The sequence below is a fragment of the Hordeum vulgare genome, chromosome 1H (assembly GCF_904849725.1).
Source record: "Hordeum vulgare subsp. vulgare chromosome 1H, MorexV3_pseudomolecules_assembly, whole genome shotgun sequence".
Taxonomy (NCBI): Eukaryota; Viridiplantae; Streptophyta; class Magnoliopsida; order Poales; family Poaceae; genus Hordeum; species Hordeum vulgare.
Window position 1 is genome coordinate 10825006 of NC_058518.1, and position 24054 is coordinate 10849059.

General features: G+C 45.4%; 2 protein-coding genes across 2 annotated transcripts; both read right to left on the minus strand.

Annotated features, from left to right (window-relative positions):
* Positions 1 to 458: 458 nt before the first annotated feature.
* Positions 459 to 3658, minus strand: LOC123443280 (putative F-box/LRR-repeat protein 23). The gene is made up of 2 exons (XM_045119649.1): positions 3199 to 3658; positions 459 to 1369 (listed from the first exon to the last, which is right to left on the minus strand). Exons 1-2 carry the CDS (start codon positions 3519 to 3521, stop codon positions 718 to 720), a joined length of 975 nt encoding a protein of 324 aa, XP_044975584.1. The 5' UTR covers positions 3522 to 3658; the 3' UTR covers positions 459 to 717.
* An 18304-nt stretch (positions 3659 to 21962) lies between these two features.
* On the minus strand, positions 21963 to 23845 carry LOC123404476 (xylan glycosyltransferase MUCI21-like). The gene has a single exon (XM_045098410.1). The coding sequence runs from the start codon at positions 23609 to 23611 to the stop codon at positions 22007 to 22009; it is 1605 nt and encodes a 534-aa protein (XP_044954345.1). The 5' UTR covers positions 23612 to 23845; the 3' UTR covers positions 21963 to 22006.
* Between the last annotated feature and the right edge of the window lie 209 nt (positions 23846 to 24054).

The following is a 24054-nucleotide window of genomic DNA, read 5'->3' on the forward strand; positions in this document are numbered from 1 at the left end:
TGTGCTTGTTTTTAGGCTGGATTTTTCATGTTCGTTTGTGCAGCCTATCATTGAACGAAAATTACCAGGACACCCATACATATTCATGTAAAGAAAAAAAATCAAGTTTTCCTGAATGTGATTTTCAAGCTGTTGACATAACGTGCTCTGAAAATTCGTTTTCTTCTTCGTACCAGCCACGTCGCAACGGTTCCACAGAAGTATTCATCTGTGACCGGACACACAAGCCAGCATTTGGTTATTTCAAGCAACAACTGCAAAAGCTTGCCTCCTTTATGACATTAACTTACATAGATCCAGTTCAACACACAATTGCATAAGCTTGCGATCTTTTCATGCGCTAACTTGAACAGATTCAGCTCAACACGATTTCAATAGCCTCGAGGCAAACACTAGTAAATCAATCGAACACAACATATAACATTGGCGTCAATACTTAATTTACAAACACTAGTAAATCAACCAAACACAACATATAACATTGGCGTCAATACTTAATTTACATGCAGTTTTATTGAGTGGCAGTTCACAAGTGCGGCATAAAATTACAATAGCAGAGAGAAAACTAGCCCGATTTCACAGCAAGAGAGTAGATTAGTTAACAAACAGGAGGAGACGGAAACATGAGCGGATCGACATCCGGTACCAAAGCGCGAGAGGCTAGCTTCAAGAGTTTCGACACAGACACAGGGAAACACCCACATCATTTCATCTCCTTCAAACATCACCAAACACATCATCGTACATGTCAGCGTCCGAGCCCGCTTCGTCGAGATAGTCATCCATGTCATCGAACTCAGCGTCCTCCTCGTCCGTGACCACGTCCAGCAGATCATCATACACGTCGACCTCGAAGTCGGAACCAGGGTAGTCATCACTGCTGGCGATGTATGCCCGGTACTTGAAGTCAGAGATGGAGTCCTGGGGAAGCCTGAGGTTCCTGATCCTGGCGCACTTGGACCTCATGGCATCGTCCATCTGGAGGTTGCAGCAGCGGCGCACGTCAAGGGACTCGAGGCGGGGGCAGTTGTCAAGGATCGCCGCCAGCCCCACATTGGTCAGGTTGTTGCCGATCAGCTGGAGGTCTCGGAGCTCGGGCATGCTGCTTGCGATCCCGAGCGCTCCCGTGTCATCGTCCATGCCCTCGAAGGCCGCGAACCCCCTTTGGAGCATGGTCCAGCGCTCGTTCAGCCGAAAGGATTTCAGGCGTGGGCAGGCTCTGCCGACTGACTCGCACACGTTGCTGTTCAGTGAGCAGAATGTGATATCCAGCTCCTCTAGCTGAGGAAAGCCCTTGACTGCCTCTGCCAGTGCCTCGTTGGATACTTCATCACACAGGCTCAGTTGAAGGCTCTTCAGCAAGGATGCCCTGCATTGAGACCTGGCAAGTTCTTATCTAACACAAACATTTACACTAATGCCAAACCCAATCATGCTTTCCAAGATCATGACAAGAAATAACACTAGAATCACAGAACTGATTGAAATAACCATGTGAAAGTAAAACATTCCATGCTGTTAGATTCATCATGGTCTTCAAATAAATCTAACTACAGTCGCATGCAAATGAACTTCAGCATGCAGTTCTAAACAAAAGACAACATGACTTGATACTGTGTCTGAACTCTACGGGGGTGTTTGGTTGGGCTTCCAGCCAGCTTCCGGCTTCCGGCTTCGAAGCCAAAAGCTCCTATTTAGGGGCTTCCGGCTGCAGCTGTGGCTTTCGGCTATGGCTGTGACAAGGCCGAAAGCCACAGCTGCAGCCGGAAGCCCCTAAATAGAAGCTTTTGGCTTAGAAGCCGGTAGACGGAAGCTGGCTGGAAGCCCAACCAAACATATCACATCTAGTGAAACCATTAGAAGAAGAGGACAACGAGACATGTTTTAGGTGGTCAAGAAGTGGGGTCAGTTTATTTCAATGCACCAAAAGATCAACACAACAATAAGAAAATAGCAACTCTGACTACCACTACGCTTACCAAGCAAAGAAACGATCACAAGAATATGGAGTTAAGGACAGCTTAGTGGTTTCGCTTCAGTGAGGGGATATACCTATAACAGTTGCAATACCATAACAGAAAGTAGCCAGTAACAGTTTCACTGCATAGTTGCTGATTTGATTGCTAACACTATGCGATACAGATCTACAAATTGGATGCGCATTCAGTAACGCCCTTAATTTTTTTTATGCAAGGAAATGTTGTAGTGGTGGCTCCAATAGTATAATCAATATGAACCAATTCGAGTAAATGATGATTTGAACCCAGGTGGTGGGCCCACCCCAATATGTAAGTTAACTACATGAAAAGTGCAGGCACACTAAAACGTTCATCCTGAAGTACATGGGTTGGATTGTTGTATAAAATTGTGAAAATTTCCAAGGTTGCATGTTTCTGGATAATCTAAATGCAAGAGAGAACTGTGTACAAGTGAAAGGTACTGGAAGATACATGAACCAAAAACAGTTACTGGAAGATTAACAGAGAAGTCTGCAGCTACCGAAGGCAGGATTGTAGGAAATGCCAAATTCAATCACGCATCAATCTTGCGGTGAAACTGCCTACCTTTGGGAGAAGAACACCAGCAGAAAAAACACACATAGAAGTCACTCATCAGGACAGTGCCAACCTACATCTTTATCAGAAAAAAAAATGGTACTCAACCGTCAAAGTGGCTATTTGGTTTTCTACAGACCTTTACATCAAGTAATTTGCTGGAAAGCAACAACAAAGTTCAGATGGCCTTTACCCCTGTAAAGTCTCCATGCTGAGACTCACCTATCGTTGTATGTTTTAGAGATCGGTCGGTCCCTATATTATATCCAAGTAGCACATTGATACCCACATTCTGACCAGTCTCAAAAATCCCGATCTTAGCTGAGATTAGTGGGAACAGGCCAATTCCCTCCAGGAAAACAAACCTTCGGCGCGCTACTCCATACACATTTTCTGTGTTGCTCCACACACATTACTGTGTCCCAAGCAACGGAGTAGACAGAATTCAGCCATCACATTTTCTATGCACATCGAATCGCACAAAGACTAGAGAATACGTACAAATTAAAGAATACAGACTTGCCATCAGTTAAAGAAGTTGTTGTATGCACTTTAATTTAGCAGCAGCGGCAGCAAATTCGGGGGAGAGAGGAAGAAAAATCCCCCATCGCAGGGGATGTAGAAGAGGGGAGAGGCGAGAGACCTGGAGGAGATGTAGGCGAGGAGGGCGTCGGTGACGAAGGTGTCGGCGCAGAAGGACTGGAGGGTGCCGGCGGCGCGGTCGACGGCGGCGCGGGCCATGGCCTCGGCCTCCTCGGTCTCGAGGATGTCGCCGTGGTGGGTCATGTCGAGGCGGCGCCACAGCGCGGCGTCGCCGTCCGCGAGCCGGCGCCACGCGCGGCACGCCCGGCCGGCCCCCGCCAGGATGTCGGCCACGTCCAGCTTCCCGAACACCGCGAACAGCGCGTCCGACGGCATCCCCGCCCAGTCGCGGATCTCTACCTCCTCCTCCTCCTCCTCCTCCATTGGCGGCGGCGACGGGCTAGGGTTTGCCGGACGGGGGAGGAGGGGTGGTCGGCGTGGGTGAGAAGGAGATGCTCCGAGGACAGACTTCACTCGCCAATTATGCACCGGTAAATAAATTTACTCTGCTCTCTCTCTCTAGGGCCAACTTTTTTTTTTAACAAAAGGGTCCCGAAGGACCCAGACCTATGTCAATGCATCGTCTTTTATTAAAACTAGCAAAAGGACCCGTGCATTGCAACGGGAGAAAAACAATTATAATCTCCAATGATGCTGATCATATAATGCCTTTAAAATTTTAGAACATTTCTTAAAATGCATGAACATTTTTTGAATTAGTAAACATTTTTTCAATTGCACTCAAAAAATAACACACAAACTTTTTTTCAAAATCATGGACTTTTATTGTTTTCACCAACATTGTTCTAAAAATTATGAACATTTTTCTGAATATGCGAATATTTTTACAAAAATCCTGAGCATTTTTTGAATTCACAAACACTTTATATTTTCTTCAAACTTTTATTTCAAAATTCCCAGTTTTATAAATTGCAAAAGTTTTTCAAAGTTCTCAATTATTTAAACTAAAAAATGGAACAGAAAAATAAAAATAAAAAATGAGACTAAAAACAGAGGCACGAACTGTTTTTAAGATTTTTACACGGACTTTTGTTTAAAATCATTGACTTTTTTATTTTATGGACATTTTCTCAAAGTTTAAATATTTTTTTATATGCAAACATTTTTCGAAACTCCTGAGTAGTTTTTGAATATTCTCAAAAAAATATGTTTTTCTGAATATTTTATTTTGAAATTCTCAGTTTCTTAAAATTGAAAAAAGTTGTTTGAAGTTCTAAATTAATTAAAGTAGAAAAACAAAATGGAACTGAAAAGAAAAATAAAAAAACTAAACTAAAAAAACAGGCGCCCACACATGGGCCGGCCCAAACAGGTGTGCTGCATCTTTTTCCAACGCCCATAGCGTAATATAGGAGGTGCCTACATGGGCCGGCCCAGTCCGGAGATTTTTCTGTTTGAAACGTTTTTATGACTTATAGGTGGCATTGGTGGGTAATTTTAGTCAACTTTAAGGGCAATTTGGATGACGTACGGAAGAAGCACTGTTTGTTTTATTAGTAGGTAAGATAAGATATAGAATCATGCCAATGCATTGTTTCTTATGAGTTGTATTTAAATAATTTGGGGCAATGCATGCATATGATTGCCCAACCCAAGTCTCGGGGGCTACTGGTTATATAGCTCATCGGAGACTAAATTACACCAACCGAAAATTCTTTTCCAAATCGTAGTTTGGTATCTTTCCTGTCAATCTGCACCTTGGCGTTGTTAAAACGTACACAACAAGGGCAACACAGTTTTCGAGGAGATTACGATCCTTAGGTTGGTCGGCCGCATCCAATCTGAGTCCCGGGGCTACTACAAACCGCGTTTTAATTCTTAGAGTATGCTGCCAAGTAAGGAATTGATCCTGAGGCCGATTTCACTAATATATCTGTGTCTCGGGAGCTACTAGGATCAGCGGTTTTATTTTTATCCTTCGGGTGCAACTCGGGTTTTAGACCGATACATACCTTGAGGGCTACTGTCTATACATATCGGTAGTAAATAAATTACACCAATCGGAAATAAATTCCGCAAAAAATAGCCTGAGACCGAGGTGGTGCACCACCTCGGAAGCAGTCCGGCATATAGGTCGAATGCGAATGGCTGGCTCCGTAAAAGACTATTCCGGCATTTAAGTCGGATGAATTCCTTCAAATTTTCACAGACCGAGGTAATCTATGACACCTCGGATGGCGACGAGCTTTGGAGCTCGGCTACAAAAATACACATCGAATGTAGTCCTGCGTTGGAGCTCAGACGCAAGATGGCACCGCCACATGGGAAACACTTCAAACCCGAGGCGTGGCATGTAAACTTCTACGGGGTTGCGAGTCATCCCGGGCGTTTGTGCTGCGTTTTGGGTGTCCAGTTGGGTGGCAATTTTGTGTCCGCGCAGGCTGCCCGACCGTTTGGGACGGATAAGTGGCATCCGATTGTAGATGATCTAATGTATGGACCAATCTTCGTGTCGAGAGGTTGTTCTTTTCCAAACATCTACCGGGAGAACAACAATTCGATTTTTTGTTTGGAGTTATGGGATAGCACCGTTGCCATTGCAACATGGATTATGTTGTGGTCACCCATTGAAATGGGAGCAACATTGGGGTGCCCCATTGCAACAGGGCCCATGTTGCAACCAACTAGCAGGCAAAAACTTGCAACATGGTCTCGCTTTGTTCATCACGTGACCGGACTGTAAAATGCATTGTGTTGGCCTTTTTTGGTTGCAACATGAAACATGTCGCAACAAGCCGACGATGTCTCCCCCGTGCCCCTGTGGTTAACCCATGGCAGTAATGTTGACTAGCTTGCGACATCAGTTGTGGGCGGTGGAGCAACGACCACCAACGAGGGAACCCGTGCCTGGGTGGCTGCATGGATCTGGTCAGTGTGGTCTCATGCGGAGGCTCTGTGGCCGGTCTACTGCTCCGCTGCGGTGGTGTGGAGGATGGCAGCACGACGGCGCTGCAATTGGTGGTAGGAGGGGGGCGGCTACGACGACGGGAGGTGTTGTGCTGGTTTCTGTCGGTCGTGTGTGATTGGTTGTTGGAGGAGGCAAGCTCTCTGACGCATCATGGATTCTTGCGATAGACGTCGGCAAGCTGCAGTGGCAATGGGTTTCGTGAGCTCAGGGCAAAAGCCTTGCTTGACCACAGTTAATGCCGGCATCGATGGCGTTCTTGGACATCGTTTCCCTCCTTTAAGGCGTCGTCGTGTGGATCCCCTTCACACCTCCTGTCGTCTTAGTCGAATTCTTGGTGAAAACCTAAGCTTTGGCCTTGGCTGCAGTAGGCATTGACGCTTTTGATCGCTTCCTCCTTGGGTGTCGGCTCCGGTTGCTAGGATGACTTAGCCGGCAGCTCGTTTAGTGTGTGGCCTCGGGGTCGGCATGTGTGTCGTTGTTGTATCGGTTTTTGACCGTTTTTTCTTATTAAGTAGCCAATTTTTCTTCTTCTATATGAAAAGGCAGAGCTGGTGCTGATTCCTAAAAAAAGACTTGATGCATTATGCTATTCCATCTATCGTATGATCACAATTTATCCCAAGGTCTAGGTTAGAGGCGAACTAGTCCGATGGAGATATAGGGGGATGGTATTCAGAGTGACGTGCTCCAGCTATTTCAGAGTTACGATAGCTAGCGAGGAGGAGACCAAACAAACTGAAAGGAAGACGACGACTTAGCTCTGAGGTAGACGCAGCGGTAGGGATCACTGTGTTCCACCAGCACCAGGATGTTGAGACTTGACAGGGTCGAAACAAGCAGCAACGACCCAGTCGGGCGCACCTACCAATTAATCCCCAAATCAACGAACGTTAAGAAACATCGATGCTCACATCAGTAATTTGGACGTGCTTGAAGCAATTGCAATGTCTTCAGCAAGGTAACGACACAAAAACATCATCATTACCAGTTATACTTTTTTTGCGCGTAACATTACCAGGTATACTGACTTGTGTCACCTTGGATTTTACCCGTGAGCTCTAGACCGGGTATTCGGGTAGCACAACATCAAAGTCAATCAAATTTTATCACCGGAAGGGGAGGCCGGTGGCGGTGTACCTTTATAGTTAGATGTATATCTTCTTAACTGACTTTTCCTAATTCGAAGTTGACTGGATTTTAAAAAGGTACTCAGTCCACTAAAATTGCACATTAGTTAGTTATAGAGGAAATTTAGTCCGTGTTTAATATGTGAGAAATGATATTGCGATTGTTGCATGTTAATCCAAAGGACTAGAAAAGTATCCGTGGTGAAGAAAAAGTCAATCAACTTACACACCGAGACTTTGATGCATTATGCTATACCATCTATTGTACTCCCTCTAGCACAAAATTATAGTAAGCTTAACACACTTATTTTGAGACAGAGGAAGTATGATCACAATTTATCCCAATTAATGTCTAAGCCAGAGGCGAACTAGTTTGATGGATAATATTCAGAGTGACGTGCTTCAGGTATTTCCGAGAGTGACGATAGCGAGGAGAGGAGTAGACCAAACAAACTGAAAGGAAGACGCGGACTTAGCTCTGAGCTAGACCGCGGCAATAGGGATCTATCGATTGTCATATTGTGAAACAGTGTCGAAACAAGCAGCAGCGACCCAGCACGTCGAGTGCACCTACCAATTAATCCCCAAATCAACGAACCTTAAGAAGCATCGATGCTCACATCAGTAATTTGGACGTCTCTAGCTAGCAGTGAAGTTAGCGTGTATGCCGTGTCAACCTTTGATTTTTTTTTTTATTTCCATGAAAAGACACTAGCAACTACTACTAGTACGTAGGAAGCCCGTGTACTACCTGTCGCAACCTTCTCCTAGATGTAGACAACCACATGAGATGTAGCTACATAATTTTTCTTTTTGGTAGTATAAGACGTAGCTACTGTAAAATAAATATTCAATTCTTCTATTCTGTTCACTAATTGTCAAACTAGTATGAAGAACAGCAAAAGCAAAAGATTTCTCCTCTGCAGGGTGCCGGAACGGACACCATACTTGATCTTCTCGGAACGGAAACTTGCAGCAGCAAAACAATCAAAGATATAAATAGATTGAGACGTTTCGGTCAAAGATAAAAGTACAATAAGATGGGCAACTGCGTGCTACTCAGACGAAGACGCGGAGAGATAATATTCAATGACGTTCTTCGCTGAGGTACTTCAGAGAGAGAAAAAATGCAACACCTATGTAAGCCTACCACCTCCTTACTTAATCTTCCTAAACTGATCACTCTAGCCCCACATTCAACTCGGAGGGCCCTTTCCATAATGCCGTCCAACAGAAAAATGTCACCTTATGTTGACCACGTACAAATTCCTTGCGTGAGCGCAGCATTGCGCATTTCAGAGTTACGGCAACAGGTGAGTAGGGGAAGCGGAAAGGATCAAACGAAAGAGAACGAGGAAAACGAAAGGCCGCGACTGGATGGAAGCAACGGAAAGACCACTGCGTCCAACCACCACGGATGTTGAGGGGTCGAAGCCATCAGATTTCTGTTGGTCGACGCTGGCTTTCCTAGGATATGATCCATGGATGCCACACCTACCAACAATCCCGAGATCAACGAACGGAAAGCATCCTCACATTTGCTTAGACGTCTCTAACAGCCAGGGAGTTAGCGTGTGGGGGCATGGCAGCCTTATCTTATGTTATTTCCAGGAGAAAAAGAGAAACGATTAGCACGGGTAGCCATCGCAACGTTTTGCCAAACGTATTAGACATGCTTATATATGTTCTTCAAAAGAAATGCAGTAGTTGCTATAGTATTCAACCCCCCTGCTTGTGATGTCTCGGTCACGTTTTTATTCTATAATGTTCCTGTTACACTTTGTATTTTAAACCATTTCTTTGTTTTTAAAAGCACTTTTTGGTTAATATTTGTTGTTATGGCACGTCTCTTTTTATATTGAACAAGACTAATAATTATTGAACAAGAATTTGACGCCCGGTGCAGTACCTTTTTCAGCAATATCTCTTAAAGCATCTCTAACAGATCACATATAATCGCCGGAACTATAAAATTCCAACGATTATACGGATTTGGGCGTTTTTTTGTCAGACTAGATACTGTAAACGCGGACCGGCCTGTAAATATTTTGCGGTGGCCCGTAAACCCACTTCCACGTGTAATTATGATAGCATTCCTCCCAAAAAAACGTAAAAAAATAATGATTCTGGTGAAGTCTTGTCGTTCCCACTCCCACGTGTAATTACGATAGCATTCCTTCATCCCCCCCATTTTGTTTGCTCAAGTCAACCCGTTAGCACCAAGTAGCCAAGGAGGAACACAAGATACCCCACTCGTTGATTTGGTGGTGCAGATACGTCTGTCCAAAGGAGCTCATGCCACGCGTGACGAACCACAATTGCTCCTCGCGCCGGAGTGCTGGTGTGCTATCAGCACCGGTGAAAAGTGATGCAGCAAAACCACTTTCATGTGTGTTTGGATCATAGTCAATTCGAGCCTTGGCCAGCGAGGCTACCTAGCTGATTGTAAAGTAGAAATAACTAACTTCAGTAAGCATCCTAGCCGGTGCATGATATGATCATAGTCAATCCCAGGAAGCCCTTGCTTCAGTGGGAGATGGCTCTCCACCATCCACAAGAAACGGGTGGAAGCATGATATGACATCAGATGGCTCTCCTCCGTCCACAAGAAATAGAGTGGAAGCAAGAAATGAAAATAACTGCCACCGAAAAACCCGCTTGACTATGTAGATTACTAGCTAGGTTGAACGCATCCAACTTTCATGCTAATAACCTAATATGCCTTCTTAATGACAGCGTCAAGATTCTCACTACAATTTCTGCTAATAGACTCAATATGGCCATCCCAAACAGGTTTCATAGAGGGAAGGAATAACCTTGACGGGGTTGTCGCCGAAAAACACACGAGTAGGGTAATCTTCAAAATTGACGTTGAAAAGTGTTTGACATAGTCTAGTGGACTTTTCATGGGTAGCCCTAAGAATGAAGGGCTTCTTCAAAATATATTTATGATTTATTTTAAAAAATAAATTTTAGAGCAGTACAACAATTCAAAAAGCATCGTGTATTTAAAAATGTTAGTTACCTGAGTGCTGGTGCTATCTACTACATATAGCAATGAAAATCATAACGTTGAAAAGTGTTCGAGACTATCTCCCCTTCTGATAGCACACCAGCACTTGTGGGTAACCAAACTTCTGATAGCACACTCCTCGCGCCTGAGTGCTGGTGTGCTATCAGAACGTTTTTCAACGTTGCACTATCAAAATGTTGCACTGGCAATAAAAATCATAACGTTGAAAAGTGTTTGAGACTAACGCCTGAGTGCTGGTGTGCTATCAAAAATATGCCATGTTTTCCACGAGTGATAAAATGGAGACTGATGCCCTGTTTTCATTCAACACTCCTCGCGCCTGAGTGCTGGTGTGCTATCAGAAGTTTGGTTACGAACCGGGACTAAAAGAGCTTCACGTGACCGTCGTGGGACGTCTAGCAGGAGGACATTTAGTTCCGGTTTGTAATACCGATCGGGACTAAAATGCAGCCACGCCTCAGCAGCTGCTAGCCTCTGGAGGTTTTCATATTGTGTTTTCCCCTTTTAATTTTGTGTTTACCATTTTATCTTATGCTTTTCATTCAACTCGACGCTACCTACTACATATAGCAATGAAAGAACCATTATACAACAACGTCATGATCAATATATAATAAGAACCATCAATATCACTGGATCAATCTTTGCATAGCCGCAACTACTCTTTCTTCAATCTTGGCACCAAGCTTTTGACGAGTATTTGGAAAATCATTTTCCATGTTATGATGTACATGTACACTCCCATTGAAACATGTCATATTAAGTCTCAAAAAAGAAAAAAATGTGAAAAACACTCAGCCCACCTTTTTACAGACCCAAATTTTAATGATTCCTCGGCGGCTGTAAGGAGGTAAGGAGGTAAAAAATGGAAGGGGACGGACGAATGAATGTGAGGAAGCTAGCAATCTATACGTGGAGCATAGGGCCTAGTGGTCTCCTCCAGCTTCTAACTCCACCAAATCCGCAGTACAAAATGCCCCGAACGGTTGGGCGCCGAGAAGCTGTCTTCTCAAAGCTGAGTCCGTGTACAATGTAAAAACCTGAAGCGCGGTCAACCCAGCTCCACCAAAACCAAAATCTTGAGTTCGCCCAAATTAGAACTAAGGACGCGCTTGGTATGGGTGTAATTTAATACAGGGGTGTATAATTTACAGGTGTATTTTACTTGACATGAGTGTTTTCCGGCTGAAAATTTGTTAGAGTAAAACGAGATTGAATGAAAGTGAATGGACGATTAGTCCCGATTTCTATTGATTCTCAAGTATATATACATCTGGAAGAGGTGCGAAGAAGAGGTGTCTGTTCGGAGACATCCCTTCAGAACAGGTGCCTGTTGGCAAGAGAGAGAGAGGAGACACGACTGTTCGGGGTTGGACACATCCCTTGGCTAATTAATCTAATAATTAATTTATAACACTCCCCCTTGTACAATACCGTTCCTTGAATGTTTCATCGTTGAAAGCTTCTTGCATATAGATCTTTCATCTTGAAAAATCTTTCAGATAATCTTGAGAGTCTCCCTCAAAAACCCTGTGGGAAAAATGTGAGGAGAATAGAGTAGATATGTTGGTAAAACTCCTTCAAACCCAGTGGAAAAAATAAGGAGAAAATGATGCAACATATGATGATCATTGTCTCTTGATAACTCATATGAGAAAACTTGAAGAAGGAGAAAACTCATTGATAAGTTTAGAGAACAATTAATATGTCTTGAGTACTTCCTTTAAAAACCCCGATAGGGAAAATAGAAAGTATGACATATGATCTTTAAGAAGATATTGCCTCACTAAAAACCATTATGAGAAACTTTGAGAGAAAACTCATAAAGGAAAAGAGTGCAATTGTACATGCCATTGAAAACTCCTTTAAAACCCAGTGGGAAAAATATAAAGAGAAAATGATATGGCATATATAGATACTTGTTTTTATATTATCTCATTAAAAACCTTTTATGAGAAACCGTTAGGGAAAACTCATCAAGGGAAAAAGAGTACAATATATGCAATCTCATGATTGTTAATAGGTTATAGTTTGGGAGATTACTCCCCCTGAACTTTGCAAATATGGAGGATGTCTCATACCATTACCATTGACATGAACATGAGATTGTGTATAATCTGTTGGATTATAACAATATTTTGTTTGCAAATTATTTCCTCAATTTTCTATAGTCCGTGAGGATAAGTAATTTCCGAGCAATGTGATTTATGATATTGCTCTTCATATCACCTATAGGTATTGAGTAACACAAGTGGAAGTATCTTGATAAATCAAGTTATGTGATTCTGATGAATCTCAACCACATAATTTTGAGTGTGGTTAGCCATTCTACTAAGTTATGCATATTTTGCAATGCCTTTAGATAAAGCAATTATGTTAGAATGATAATTGAAACCATTAAAATCCATTTATATGACTTCCATGTGAAGGCTATTCCAGCAAATTCAGTCATTGATATGCAAAACTTGTCACTATAACTTCTAAAATTTCTCACCAAACTAACTATGATTATGCACTTGATCAACACTTTCACTTCTCATTTTTGTTTTAATATTTTTTCTTTGCAACACAGCAGATCTAATATATAACAATACTAAAAGGAATTCAACAGTAGGATAGAAATTTGTGCGTACACAAAGAAGTAAAGCAACAACTAGATCTCATCAATCAAAAGACTTGGATCCTTTTGTGGCTCTTTTTGCTTTGGAGACTAGGATGGGGAGAAGCTAAATTAAAAAGAATAGATCTAGCTACAAGGGTTAAAATTCTACCGCAGAAATCTTGATATGGTATCGGATGATGCGACACCATCTTCGAGGAAAAAGATGTGCTAGGGCCGGGCTCATATTCATGGCATAGAATCACTCAACGGAGGGACGAAGGTACGGCATGAGCAAAATTGCATCCAAATCACTTAGATCCAGGCTTCTTCGGGAACATCGAGCTATCTTGAAGCTACTTCGTCACCCACCTACCTATGCATCGTCCCTCGCCACCGGAACAGAAGATCAAATAATGAAAACTCTCCTTTGTGCTCTTTTCAACCTCCACAAGGAGGCCCTTCACAAGGTTAGTACTGAAGACTCTGACGGGAACTTGGTGCCCTCGGGTACCCGCTCACCCTATATGCGCCAAAAAATTTAGTAATTTTTAAAAAGTTCAAAAAATTCATATCTTTTTAAAATCAAACTTGATCAAGTATTGTATCCGTATAAAAAGTTTGGACAAGAAATGCTTCTCAATAACTTCAGAAAAAAAAAACAAGTTTATGATGACAATATAACGTGTATAATACTTGTATATACTCCCTCCGTTTCAAAATTCTTGTCTTAGGGTTGTCTAGAAATGGATGTATCTAAATACTAAAGCGTGACTAGATATATTTATAACTAGATAAATTTAAGACAATAATTTCGGGACGGAGGGAGTAACTTTTTTTGCCGAATCTTTGATGCACGATGTAATGGAAGTCATTCTCTCACGAATCTTTAGCGAATCTTTTTATACGGCTACAATACTTATCATGTTTAATGAAAAAACGATTAATTTTTTCATGAACTTTTATATATATATAGGATGCGCTGGCACCCAGGTTCTCCTTTATATTTTCCTTGAAGACTCGTCTTACCATCTTCGTTGAGGTCACCATTAACACAAGGACCGGATTGCATTTTCTCTATTTTCCTAGGCCCCTTTGCGAGATGAGAGGACTTGTTAGTTTCCTTTAGGTCTTTCATGAAGCGTTGTGCTACTACTTTTGCCATATTAATTCAAGCTCTATGACCTTCTGGGTTAAAAAAACAAATTCTACAGGAATTTTAAATGGCACGTGTAGCTGTCTTCAAAGTCTAAGCTCTTGTTGTTACATGTAGACAGCCAGTGCCCGCATGCATTCCCATGCAACCCCTGACGGCGACCAGAAAATACCAAAAGAAATCAGCAACTCCACACGGCAAGAGTTCACTTACGTGGTTCCAACGGCTTCCAACAGCAGTTTCGTTGGGTGCCGCCAACACCTGCCACACCGGATTGCGTTGCCAGACCAATTCCAGGCTTCCAGTCGGTCAGCGGTGTAGCTGCCACCTTCCTTCCTCGACTTGCCATGCGCCACGCTAGCTCCTGCGTAATACCATTAGAGCGTGACTGGTATGATTAGTTCTAAGAAAACAGTTAGAATAATATTCTAAGAAAACAAAATTTTGCTCTAATATATTAGAGCATCTACTCTTATTTTTAGAATTACTTGTCACACAAACAAATATACTCCCTCCGTTCCTAAATATAAGTCTTTCTAGAGATTCAACTAATAGACTACATACGGATGTATATAGACATATTTTAGAGTATAGATTCATTCATTTTACTCCGTATGTGGACTCCTAGCGAAATCTCTTAAAAGACTTATATTTAAGAACGAAGGGAGTATATGGCATGTGGCATTCCTCTTGATCCTACTAACCCAGCAGCCGACTCATGTAGATACTATTGGTGGGGTACGTTGAACTAGTCGTTCTTGGAGTAATTGCTACGCGTTGATCGCGACACAGCCTACTTTTTTTTTGGTTGGAAAAAACAAATATTTAAATACAAAGGAAGTAGTTGCTTTGTGTCCCGTCTTGTTGCCTTTCTTGACTGTAGATTGGGCAAGGCGATTTTTCTTTGTTTCCGATCGGAATGAGTTTGGTTCTAGTGCCCGTGCCAGCCATGTTTAGGGGCCGGGGTGTTTCTTTACATGGACTTTTTGTTATATGGATTAAAAAAAGTCTTTTTTAGTCTCATGTGAAAGAAACAGGAGGGACTTTTAAGGACTAAAAAAGAGTATTTGGGACTAAAGGAAGAAGTCCCTAGAAGGACTTTTTGAGACTTTTTTGACACTTTTTCAACAGTGCCCCTACTTTTAGCATGTCATTTAATAACTTCTACTACATTAGTAGGGGTAGCATGGTCTTTTTACATGTCATTTAATGACCTCTAGTCCCTGTTTAGTCACTGGAAAGAAACGGGTCTGAACAAGAGACTTTTTAGTTGGGACTAAAAAAATCCTAAGACTTTTTAAAGAAACAGGGCCTTAGTCGCTTCAAATTTGTGTAGTCATATATATGGATTGATGAATTTTCTTTTGTATGGTTTGTACTTCACATATGACATTTTTTGTCAAGAAAAAAAAGTTATGTAGTCAATTGATTACACGACCATCCATGGCTTCGCTACTGTTTTCGGTGCTGATCCCTTGGATTAATTTGTGTCCTCTCCCCAAAGTTGTGTTCTGAGTACACCCCGGACTCTTCTTCTTCCCTTGGATATATATTCTATGGAGAAGAAAAAAAATGATGTGTTCTTGGTAGAGACGAGACCAGTTGTCACCAGTCACTAGTCCTTATTACCTGTGTACAGCTAATACGGCCATGCGTTCCCATGTAAACCCCCTGACGGGTGGAGCGGCTCCGGACGGTGCCCTTACACGACGACGGTCCTGACCGGCAGCGGGAGTTTCTGGCACGGGCGAGGGTAGACTCTGGGCGGCGGTGGTGGTGTTGGCGACGGGGTGATGCGGTGGCACGGGCTGGCAGCGCCCGCTAGGCCCAGATCTAGGCCCTTTGGGCCCATCTGGGCTTGGACGGGCAGGCGGCAGGGCGTGGCATTGGCATGGTTCTGAGGAGGTAGTGGTGGTGCGTCAGTCTGGTGCTGGATGGCAGCTCGGTTTCCGGCGTGCGGCTGCACGGTGTGGGGGGGGGGGGGGGGGGCTAGCTTTGCAGGCCCTATCTGGGCCCGGTCGGGCATGGGTGTCCTAGTTTACCTCGGTTGCGGCGTTTTCACGGCAATCCACATCGGTGCTGGAGGCACAAGCCTCCATCGCAACAGTGTTGGAGGTGGCTCCCTCCCGTGCGGCTCCGATGGTTTTGCCCTTGCCTCTTCTCTCTTGACCTCGTGATAGTGTTCGCAGAGGGGAAGCATGTATGGGTCCAAGGCCATGGTGGTGCGTGCTTGCAGGTGGCAATATGGTTGAATGACTCTCGTTCGAGTGGGTGGCGGTGCTTGGGGGCGCGGGAGAAATCCCTGTTGGTTCATTCGGCTCCGTCATTCCTTCCTGAAGGGCGTCAATGCTAACCATCCCAGCACCTCCTCGTGTGCCGGGAGAAAACCTATGACATGTTCGGCAGTAGCATTCCTTATTTTGATGAAGAGAAGGACGCGGATTGCGGTTCTCTCATTACGAGAAGTGCACGGTCGCACTTCGTATGGGTGTATGTGGTACGGTAGTTGATTCGTGGGACGAGTCCATAAGATGCCACGGTGAAGTTTGTAAATGTCGTGGTCGAGGCGTTTAGACCTCAGTACCAGAGAGAATCAATTGTGGCAGACATCGAGAGGTTGTTGGCAGTCTCAGAAGCAAGATGGTGGTCAGGTTTGCTTGGATCTCTTGACTGCAACCATTTAAAATGAAAAAAATTGTCCGAACGCTTTACAAGGAAAATACCATTATCATGTCAAGAAGTCCACCATCATTCTTGAAGCAATTGCAATGTCTTCAACAAGGTAACGATACAAAAACATCGTCATTACCAGGTAAACTTTTTTTGTGTGTAACATTACCAGGTATACTGACTTGTGTCACCTTGGATTTTCACTCCTGAGCTCCAGACCGGGTGTTCGGATAGCACCACATCAAAGTCAATCAAATGTTTTTGCCACCACTTTTCCGATGTCCTTGCAGCTACAAGTGATTTGCGACCGTCGCCCCTGCACTACAATACCCTCTGCATCAAGTCGTTGTTCCTAAATTGCATCTCACCGCGAGGGACAACCACCATATCTGAAAGGAGAAGCCTCACGAAGACCTTACGATGTCTACCACAATCTACAGTGAGGCTGTCGCCACTGGCCAGATTGGTCATGGGAAGGACCAACATGGGCGACAAAGCACATCATCACTGACTACGATCTCGGCGAAAAGAGCTCTGACCATGCTCGATGGCCCACAAGCTAACATGGTCAGATCTAGAGCCCGAAAGGCATATCAACATCCCCGATGCGTTGCGGCGCAAATGCAGCCCCCGCTAGATCAGGAGAGCACCCGTAGGAAAAATAATGTCACACCTCCAAATGGACTATTAGAGTAAATTTAGCCCGTGTTTAATATGTGAGAAATGATATTGCGATTGTTGCATGTTAATCCAAAGGACTAGAAAAGTATCCGTGGTAAAGAAAAAGTCAATTAACTTACACACTGAGACTTTGATGCATTATGCTATTCCATCTATTGTATGATCGCAATCTACCCCAATTAATGTCTAAGTTAGAGGCGAACTAGTGTGATGGGTAATGTTCAGAGTGACGTGCTTCAGGTATTTCCAAGTGACGATAGCGAGGACTTGGCTCTGAGCTAGACGCGGGGATAGGTATCTAGCAGTGAAGTTAGCGTGTATGCCGTGTCAACCTTTGATTTTTTCTTTCTTTCCATGAAAAGACACTAGCAATTACTACTAGTACGTAGGATTTATATGAGTAGATGAGTAATTTTTTGAATATTAGTTAGTATATTCAAAAGCCACATCATCCTACAAATCACAAAAAAATAATCATATTCAAAAAATTACTCATCTACTCATATACTAACTAATATTCAAAAAATACTCATATTCAAAAAATTACACCATCCTACAATCCACTAATCTACATATCCTAACTACTCAAATCCTAAGAACTCATATGAACTACTACTACTCATATACTCATATACTAACTACAAATATGAACTACTACTACTAATATACTCATACACTAACTACTAATACTAACTACTATTACTAACTACTAATACTAACTATTAATACTAACTACAAATATGAACTACTACTACTAATATACTTATATACTAACTACAAATATGAACTACTACTACTCATCTACTCATATACTAACTCATATCCTAACTAGTCAAATCCTAAGAACCTACTCAAATCAATCTACTCAACAAAAACCTAATACACTTGGATAGAAGGATGGGAAACGGAAGGGATGGGGGAGGAGATTACCTTGGGGGATCAATCCAAGGAAGAAATTACCAGATCTGAAGGAGATGGGGGAGGGGACTAGGGATTCGAAGAGAGCCAGCCGCCGCCGTTGCAGTTTCTGTTTGAATGAGGGAGGGGAATGGGGAGGGGGTGAGGAGGGGGGCTGGCCCGTGGCCAGTTAAGTCAATGTGTGGTGCCTAAGCGTTCGGCGCCACACGTTACAATGTGTGACGCCTGAGGCTTAGGCGTCACACGGCCTGGGGGATGGGCCCTCTCTGCCAGGTGGTCGGGGGCTGTGGCGCCGAACGGCTAGGAGTCACACAGTGTAGTGTGGCGCCTAGGTGTCGGGCGTCACACAAAAGGGTCAGGCGGGTGAAATATGTTCCGTGAGGGGTCACTCCGTGAGTTCTTTCCCCCCAGGGGTCATTTTTGTCAATTTTGCCGCTGTGGGAACCTTCTCCCATAGGTAGACAACCACATGAGACGTAGCTACTTTTTATTTTTGGTAGTATAAGACGTAGCTACTGTAAAATAAAAAAAATCTAATATGTTCATTAATTTTCAAAGTAGTATAAAGGACAACAAAAGCAAACGATTTCTCCTTCGGCAGGGTGCCGGAACGGATTTGATCTCCTCAGAACGGGAGCTTGCAGCCATAAAAAAAATCAAACAAATTTCACTCGTATGATTTCATGACATATTGATTTATGGGCAGAAGAATGGACGGAAGGTGGTGCACAGGGCGGGGCGGGGGGGGGGGGGGGGGGGGGAGGTGCGACCTACCGCAAGTCAACTCTTGGCCGCGACACTTGGCTGGGTGGGATCCATGGCTGGCCCTCTGACAGGTCACGACACTTCGTGACCAAAACACTGTACTAAACCTTCAAGGTTTTTTTACCTACGTAGATATGGATTTTTTGAAAAGTCAAAAATAGAAAATAACAACTGGTTCTGGACAATGAATTAATATGCTAGTTCAGAAAAAATAATATAAATTGATATAAAAATATATTTAAAAATGACATTATAATTGTATGAAACAATCAATAAATGTAGATAGACTTGAGACGTGTCAGTCAAAGATAAAAGTACGATAAGGTGGGCAACAGCTACTCCGACGAAGTCGACGCGGAGAGATAATATTCAATGACTTGAGAGATAATATTCAATGACGTTCTTCGCTGAGGTACTTCAGAGAAAAAAAAACGCAACATCTATGTAAACCTACCGCCTCCTTACATAATCTTCCTAAACTAATCTCTCTAGCCCCTTATTCAATTGAGTGGGGGCACTTTCTCTAATTTCGTCCAACAAAAATAGTGTCACCTTAAGTAATCACTTACAGTTCCTTGCGTAGGTGTAGCATTGCACATTTCGGAGAGAAAGCAACAAATGAGTAGGGAACCGGAAATGATCAAACGAAGAGGGCGAGGAAAACGAAAGGCCGCGACCGGATGGAAGCGTGATTGTGATGTTTGCCTCAGCATGAAATCTTGTTGGTGTATCAGATGGTTGCTATATGAATATAACGGGACAAAAGCCTATTTCGATGACGGTGTGAGTAGAGGAACCGGAAAAGGATCAAACGCAAGAGGGCGAGGAAAACGAAAGACCGCGACCGGATGGAAGCAAAGCAACGGAAAGACCGCTGCGTCCAACCACCACGGAGACGGAGGTTGAGGGGTCGAAGCAATCAGATTTGCTGTTCGTCGACGCTGCTGGCTTTCCTAGATCAACGAAAAGCATCCTCACATTTGTTTAGACGTCTCTAACAACCAGGGCGTTAGCTTGTGGGCCATGGCAGCCTTATGTTATTTTCCAGGAGAAAAAGAAACAATTAGCACGGGTAGCCATCCTCACGTTTTGCCCAACGTTTCGCCCAAAGTTAGCTTATATATATTCTTCAAAGGAAATGTAGTTGTTGCTATAGCACGCAACCCCTGCTTGTGATGTTTCAGTCACGTTTTTGTTCAATAGTGTATTTGTCGCTCTTTGTATTTCAAACTATTTGTTTATTTTAAAGCACTTTTTGGTTTATATTTGTTGTGATGGCACTTCTAATTTTTATTTGTGCAGTTGTACTCTAATGATGGGCACATATATGAAAATATGCAGTCACCTGCACCATCGATAGTCGTCGAAGAATAGGATATTTCCTAGTAATTATTGAACAAGAATTTGATGCCCGACTTATGCAGTGTTTTCAACATCTCCCCCTCAGCATCTCCTAGTTAGGGCCTCTTTCTTTTGAAGTATATTCAACAGAATTTTGTAAGATTCCGAGCGACATTTCTTTTTAAATTTAGCATTAATATGTTTGGTTTGGAGGAATGTATCCTCCAAAATATCAATATATTGCTTTTCTGCACAACATTTCTGTAGGTATCCTGGGAGTAATAATACATCTATGAAAGATTACATAATCTTTTTATACTCCGTCCGTCACAATTTATAAGACATGCACGTGTACCTAGGTCGTCAATTTAACTTATATAAAATATATTATTTAACATAAAAATTATATCATTAGAAAATAAAACATCTAAAGTTTCTAATGATATATTTTTTGTATGTCTCATTAAGTTGGTCAAATTGACGACCTAAATACACGTGCCGGACTTATAAACTGAAACGGAGAGAGTAAACAAACTGGTGTGGAGTATTCTGATTGGTAATATGGGGGTGAAGGGGGCCACCCGAGTTGAATGCGGAGGGGGAGAGGATTATATTTTGGAAAGTTACGTAAAAAGTTTGTACATATTTCTAGGTCTAGCATTATTGGGGTCGGGGCCCACGAGGACACGAAATCCGAGGCGTGTGTAGGCGTCGCGATCGACAGCGGGCTAGGGAGAGGGGAAAGGCGTTGGTCACGCGACGTTTGACCTCGAGCACGCCGATCGACCCCGAGGACGTGCTCCTCGCGGGCCTCCTTCGTCGCTCGCTGACGACGGCAGAGACGGATGCTCGCCATGGAAAGCGAGGGGCAGGGAAAGAGGCGGTGACAGAGGGAAAAGCAGCCCGCCTCGCGAAGGAGCATGAGCGCCCGCTCCACAGGCTGTTAGGCATGCGGTGCAGCTCCGACGAGGATGACAACGACGTCTCCACCACGTCCGGCTCTGATGACGACGATGACAGCACTCCATCGCACGCCGAGGCCTACACGGAGGAGGAGGATAACGGCGTGGACGATCGGGAGGGGAAAGGGGCGGTGAGAAAATGACGATTCCCTTCTCCCTTCCCCGTTTTGTTCATATTTTAGTTATGCTCAAGTAGTTTGTAGTATGAAGTTATCGATAAATTATGATCCTTTTGGTCGGCGAAGCAGTCCGATCCGATGAAACATGTTGATCTCTAATTTTACGTAGCGTAGGATACGTTTGTATAGGCATGATGGTTCCAATGTAAAGAATAAGGATGTGAAGGACAAAAAATAAGGCACGTCCGGTCAATGCTCACTGACACGTCCGGACGCATCCGCACACGTTTGAGGTGCCCTTTAAAACTGAAGAAGTGTACGATTGCCGGGAGAACGTTCGTTCTCTAGAGGTGTTTACTTAGACTCTGCATTTCCATTTTTAATGTACATTGTCACTACAAGGGGGGTGGAAGGGCTTGACATGTGAAAAAGAATCTTGCACGTGCTAATGACTAGTAAGTCGTAAACAAGAAAAATATTTTTTCTATACAGTATCATGCATCTTCTCTCCGGGATAAAAAAAACAAAGAAAAACTGGGTATGGAGCATGAACACCGGCGCATGCATGCTACAACGGTTGGCTTTGTTGTTGGCGCCGCCGCTGCGCCGCCCAGTGATCGTAGGCGTCGCTTAGCCGCCGGCGGAACCGCGCCATGTCGAGCCGCACATTCTGCCCGTCGAGGTACACCTTCTTGGTGACCTGCCAGCCCTTGGCGTTGACGGCGACGGGGTCGGTGAGCACCGGGTCGTCCCTGGCGTAGCGCCGGAACAGCGAGCTCTCCGACGGCAGGATCTTGTAGGGGATGTAGCGCAGGCCGAGCCGCCGCGCCGGCTCGCCGTAGTAGTTCTCTGCGGCCCAGTCGGTCCCCAGCGGCACCACCTGGATGAACGCCGACCCCGGCCGCATGAAGAGGAAGTGCGTCATGGCGGCGCCGTGCACGCCCACCATCACGTCGGAGCCGTTCAGGACGCGGTACATCTGCGCGAGCTCCGTGTCCGGGCGCGGCCGGAGCACCGTCACCCTGAACCCGGCCCTCGCCGCCGCGCGCGCCAGCTCGTCCTCGTTCTCGATCGCGCGCGACCCGTTCCGGGACACGATCACCAGCCGCGGCTTGTACTCGTCTTCGAGCAGCTCCTCCGTGCCGCTGATGCTGCGAGGCTGCTGTTTCTTGGCTTGGGCCGCCGCCGGCGCCGCTAGTGGCGACGCCTTTTCCTCGTCGATGATGGCGTTGATGCGGCCGCGGTGCGCGTCGTCGAGTATCTGGCGGAAGTCGAGGATACCCTGGTTTCCCGGCATGCGTGAGGCGTCGATGGCGAGCTCGTCGTGGATGCGCAGGCCGACGACGGCCTCGGGGAAGCAGTGCGTGCGGGTGTCGTTGGAGAAGTCGACGGGCGGGAAGTCGGAGAGCTGGTCGACGATGTGGCCGTACTTGGTGATCCACCAATCATGGTACTCGAGCATGACGAACACCACCTTCCTGTCGTACCGGCGCGCGGTGATGTAGAGCGGGATGATGCCGTCGTTGAACTCGTGGTACACGTTGCCAGTGTACCCGCCGGTGGAGAAGACGACGGCCGGGACGTCGTGCCGGACGTCACACCCCGCCGGTCCGGCATCAGCACTGGCAGCACCATCGGGCACGGCACGGAGGCGCAGCTCGTCGATGGTGCTCATGACGGTGGACTCCCACTTGCGGGTGTAGGGCCGGATGCGCTCGTCGGCCGGGGCGGCGGCGGCGAGGAGGAAGAGCGAGTTGGATGCGGCGTGGGTGCGGACGTCCCCGCGCATGACGCAGAGGTCGGCTCGGGGGGAGGTGCGGTCGCAGCAGACGGTGCCGTCCGCCACCCCGGCGCACGGCGCCGGCGGCGTGGGCGCCATCTCCTGGTCGCACCGGCGGGTGGTGCCCAGCTGCAGCAGGTCGTCCATGGCGGCGGAGAAGGGGCTGTTGGGGAGGAGGAGGAGGAGGCATGAGACGGCGGCGAATCCCGCGAGCATGAGGAGCAGCGCGTCGTGGCCGTGCTTCCTGTGGCGGCACGCGTAGTCCGCCAGCCCGCCCCGGAGCTCCTTCATCCCCTCCGCCTTCTGCTTCTGCTGCTGCTTCTCCTCGTCGAGCTGCTGCTGCTGGGTGTGGTGTGGCAGCGGCAGTAGGCTCGCCCGGTGGTGGTGCACCATGCCCGTCCGTCCGGTCGGAGCTCGGCACGACGTGTGTGTGTGCGGTGGGTGGTGATGGACAGATGGAGTGGGATGCGTTGCGTGGTGGCGTTGGGAACTTGTGGCTCCGTGGTTGGCTGGACGTCGTCTTTTAAGCGCCGGTAAAACCGCGTTGGATCGACTCCGGCCGGTGGGTTGTCGCTGATGGAGGGGCTGGTGGATTGAGGAGGAAGGGAAGGGAGAAGGGATTGTGGCTTGGTGAGGAAGCGCCGCTGACCGACCGGCTGGAAATGGACTGGCGACGCGATCGGATCGATCCATCCGGTGTTGGTGGGCGAAGGAAGGAAGGTTCGTGGCGGGGTTGGCGGCAGCAGTCCGCGTCGGTCCGGCTCCTTGCCGTTGGAAGCACGAAACTGTTTGCTTGCTTGCTGGTCTCTTCTCTTTTTGGCTCTTTCCGGTCGCCG

Excerpts from the sequence above, each read along its gene's own strand:
- LOC123443280 (XM_045119649.1), bottom strand. The coding sequence starts at position 3,521 with ATGGAGGAGGAGGAGGAGGAGGAGGTAGAGATCCGCGACTGGGCGGGG. Across the intron at positions 1,370-3,198 it reads CTCGCCTACATCTCCTCCAG|GGCATCCTTGCTGAAGAGCC; the intron begins GTCTCTCGCCTC and ends GTCTCAATGCAG.
- LOC123404476 (XM_045098410.1), bottom strand. The coding sequence starts at position 23,611 with ATGGTGCACCACCACCGGGCGAGCCTACTGCCGCTGCCACACCACACC.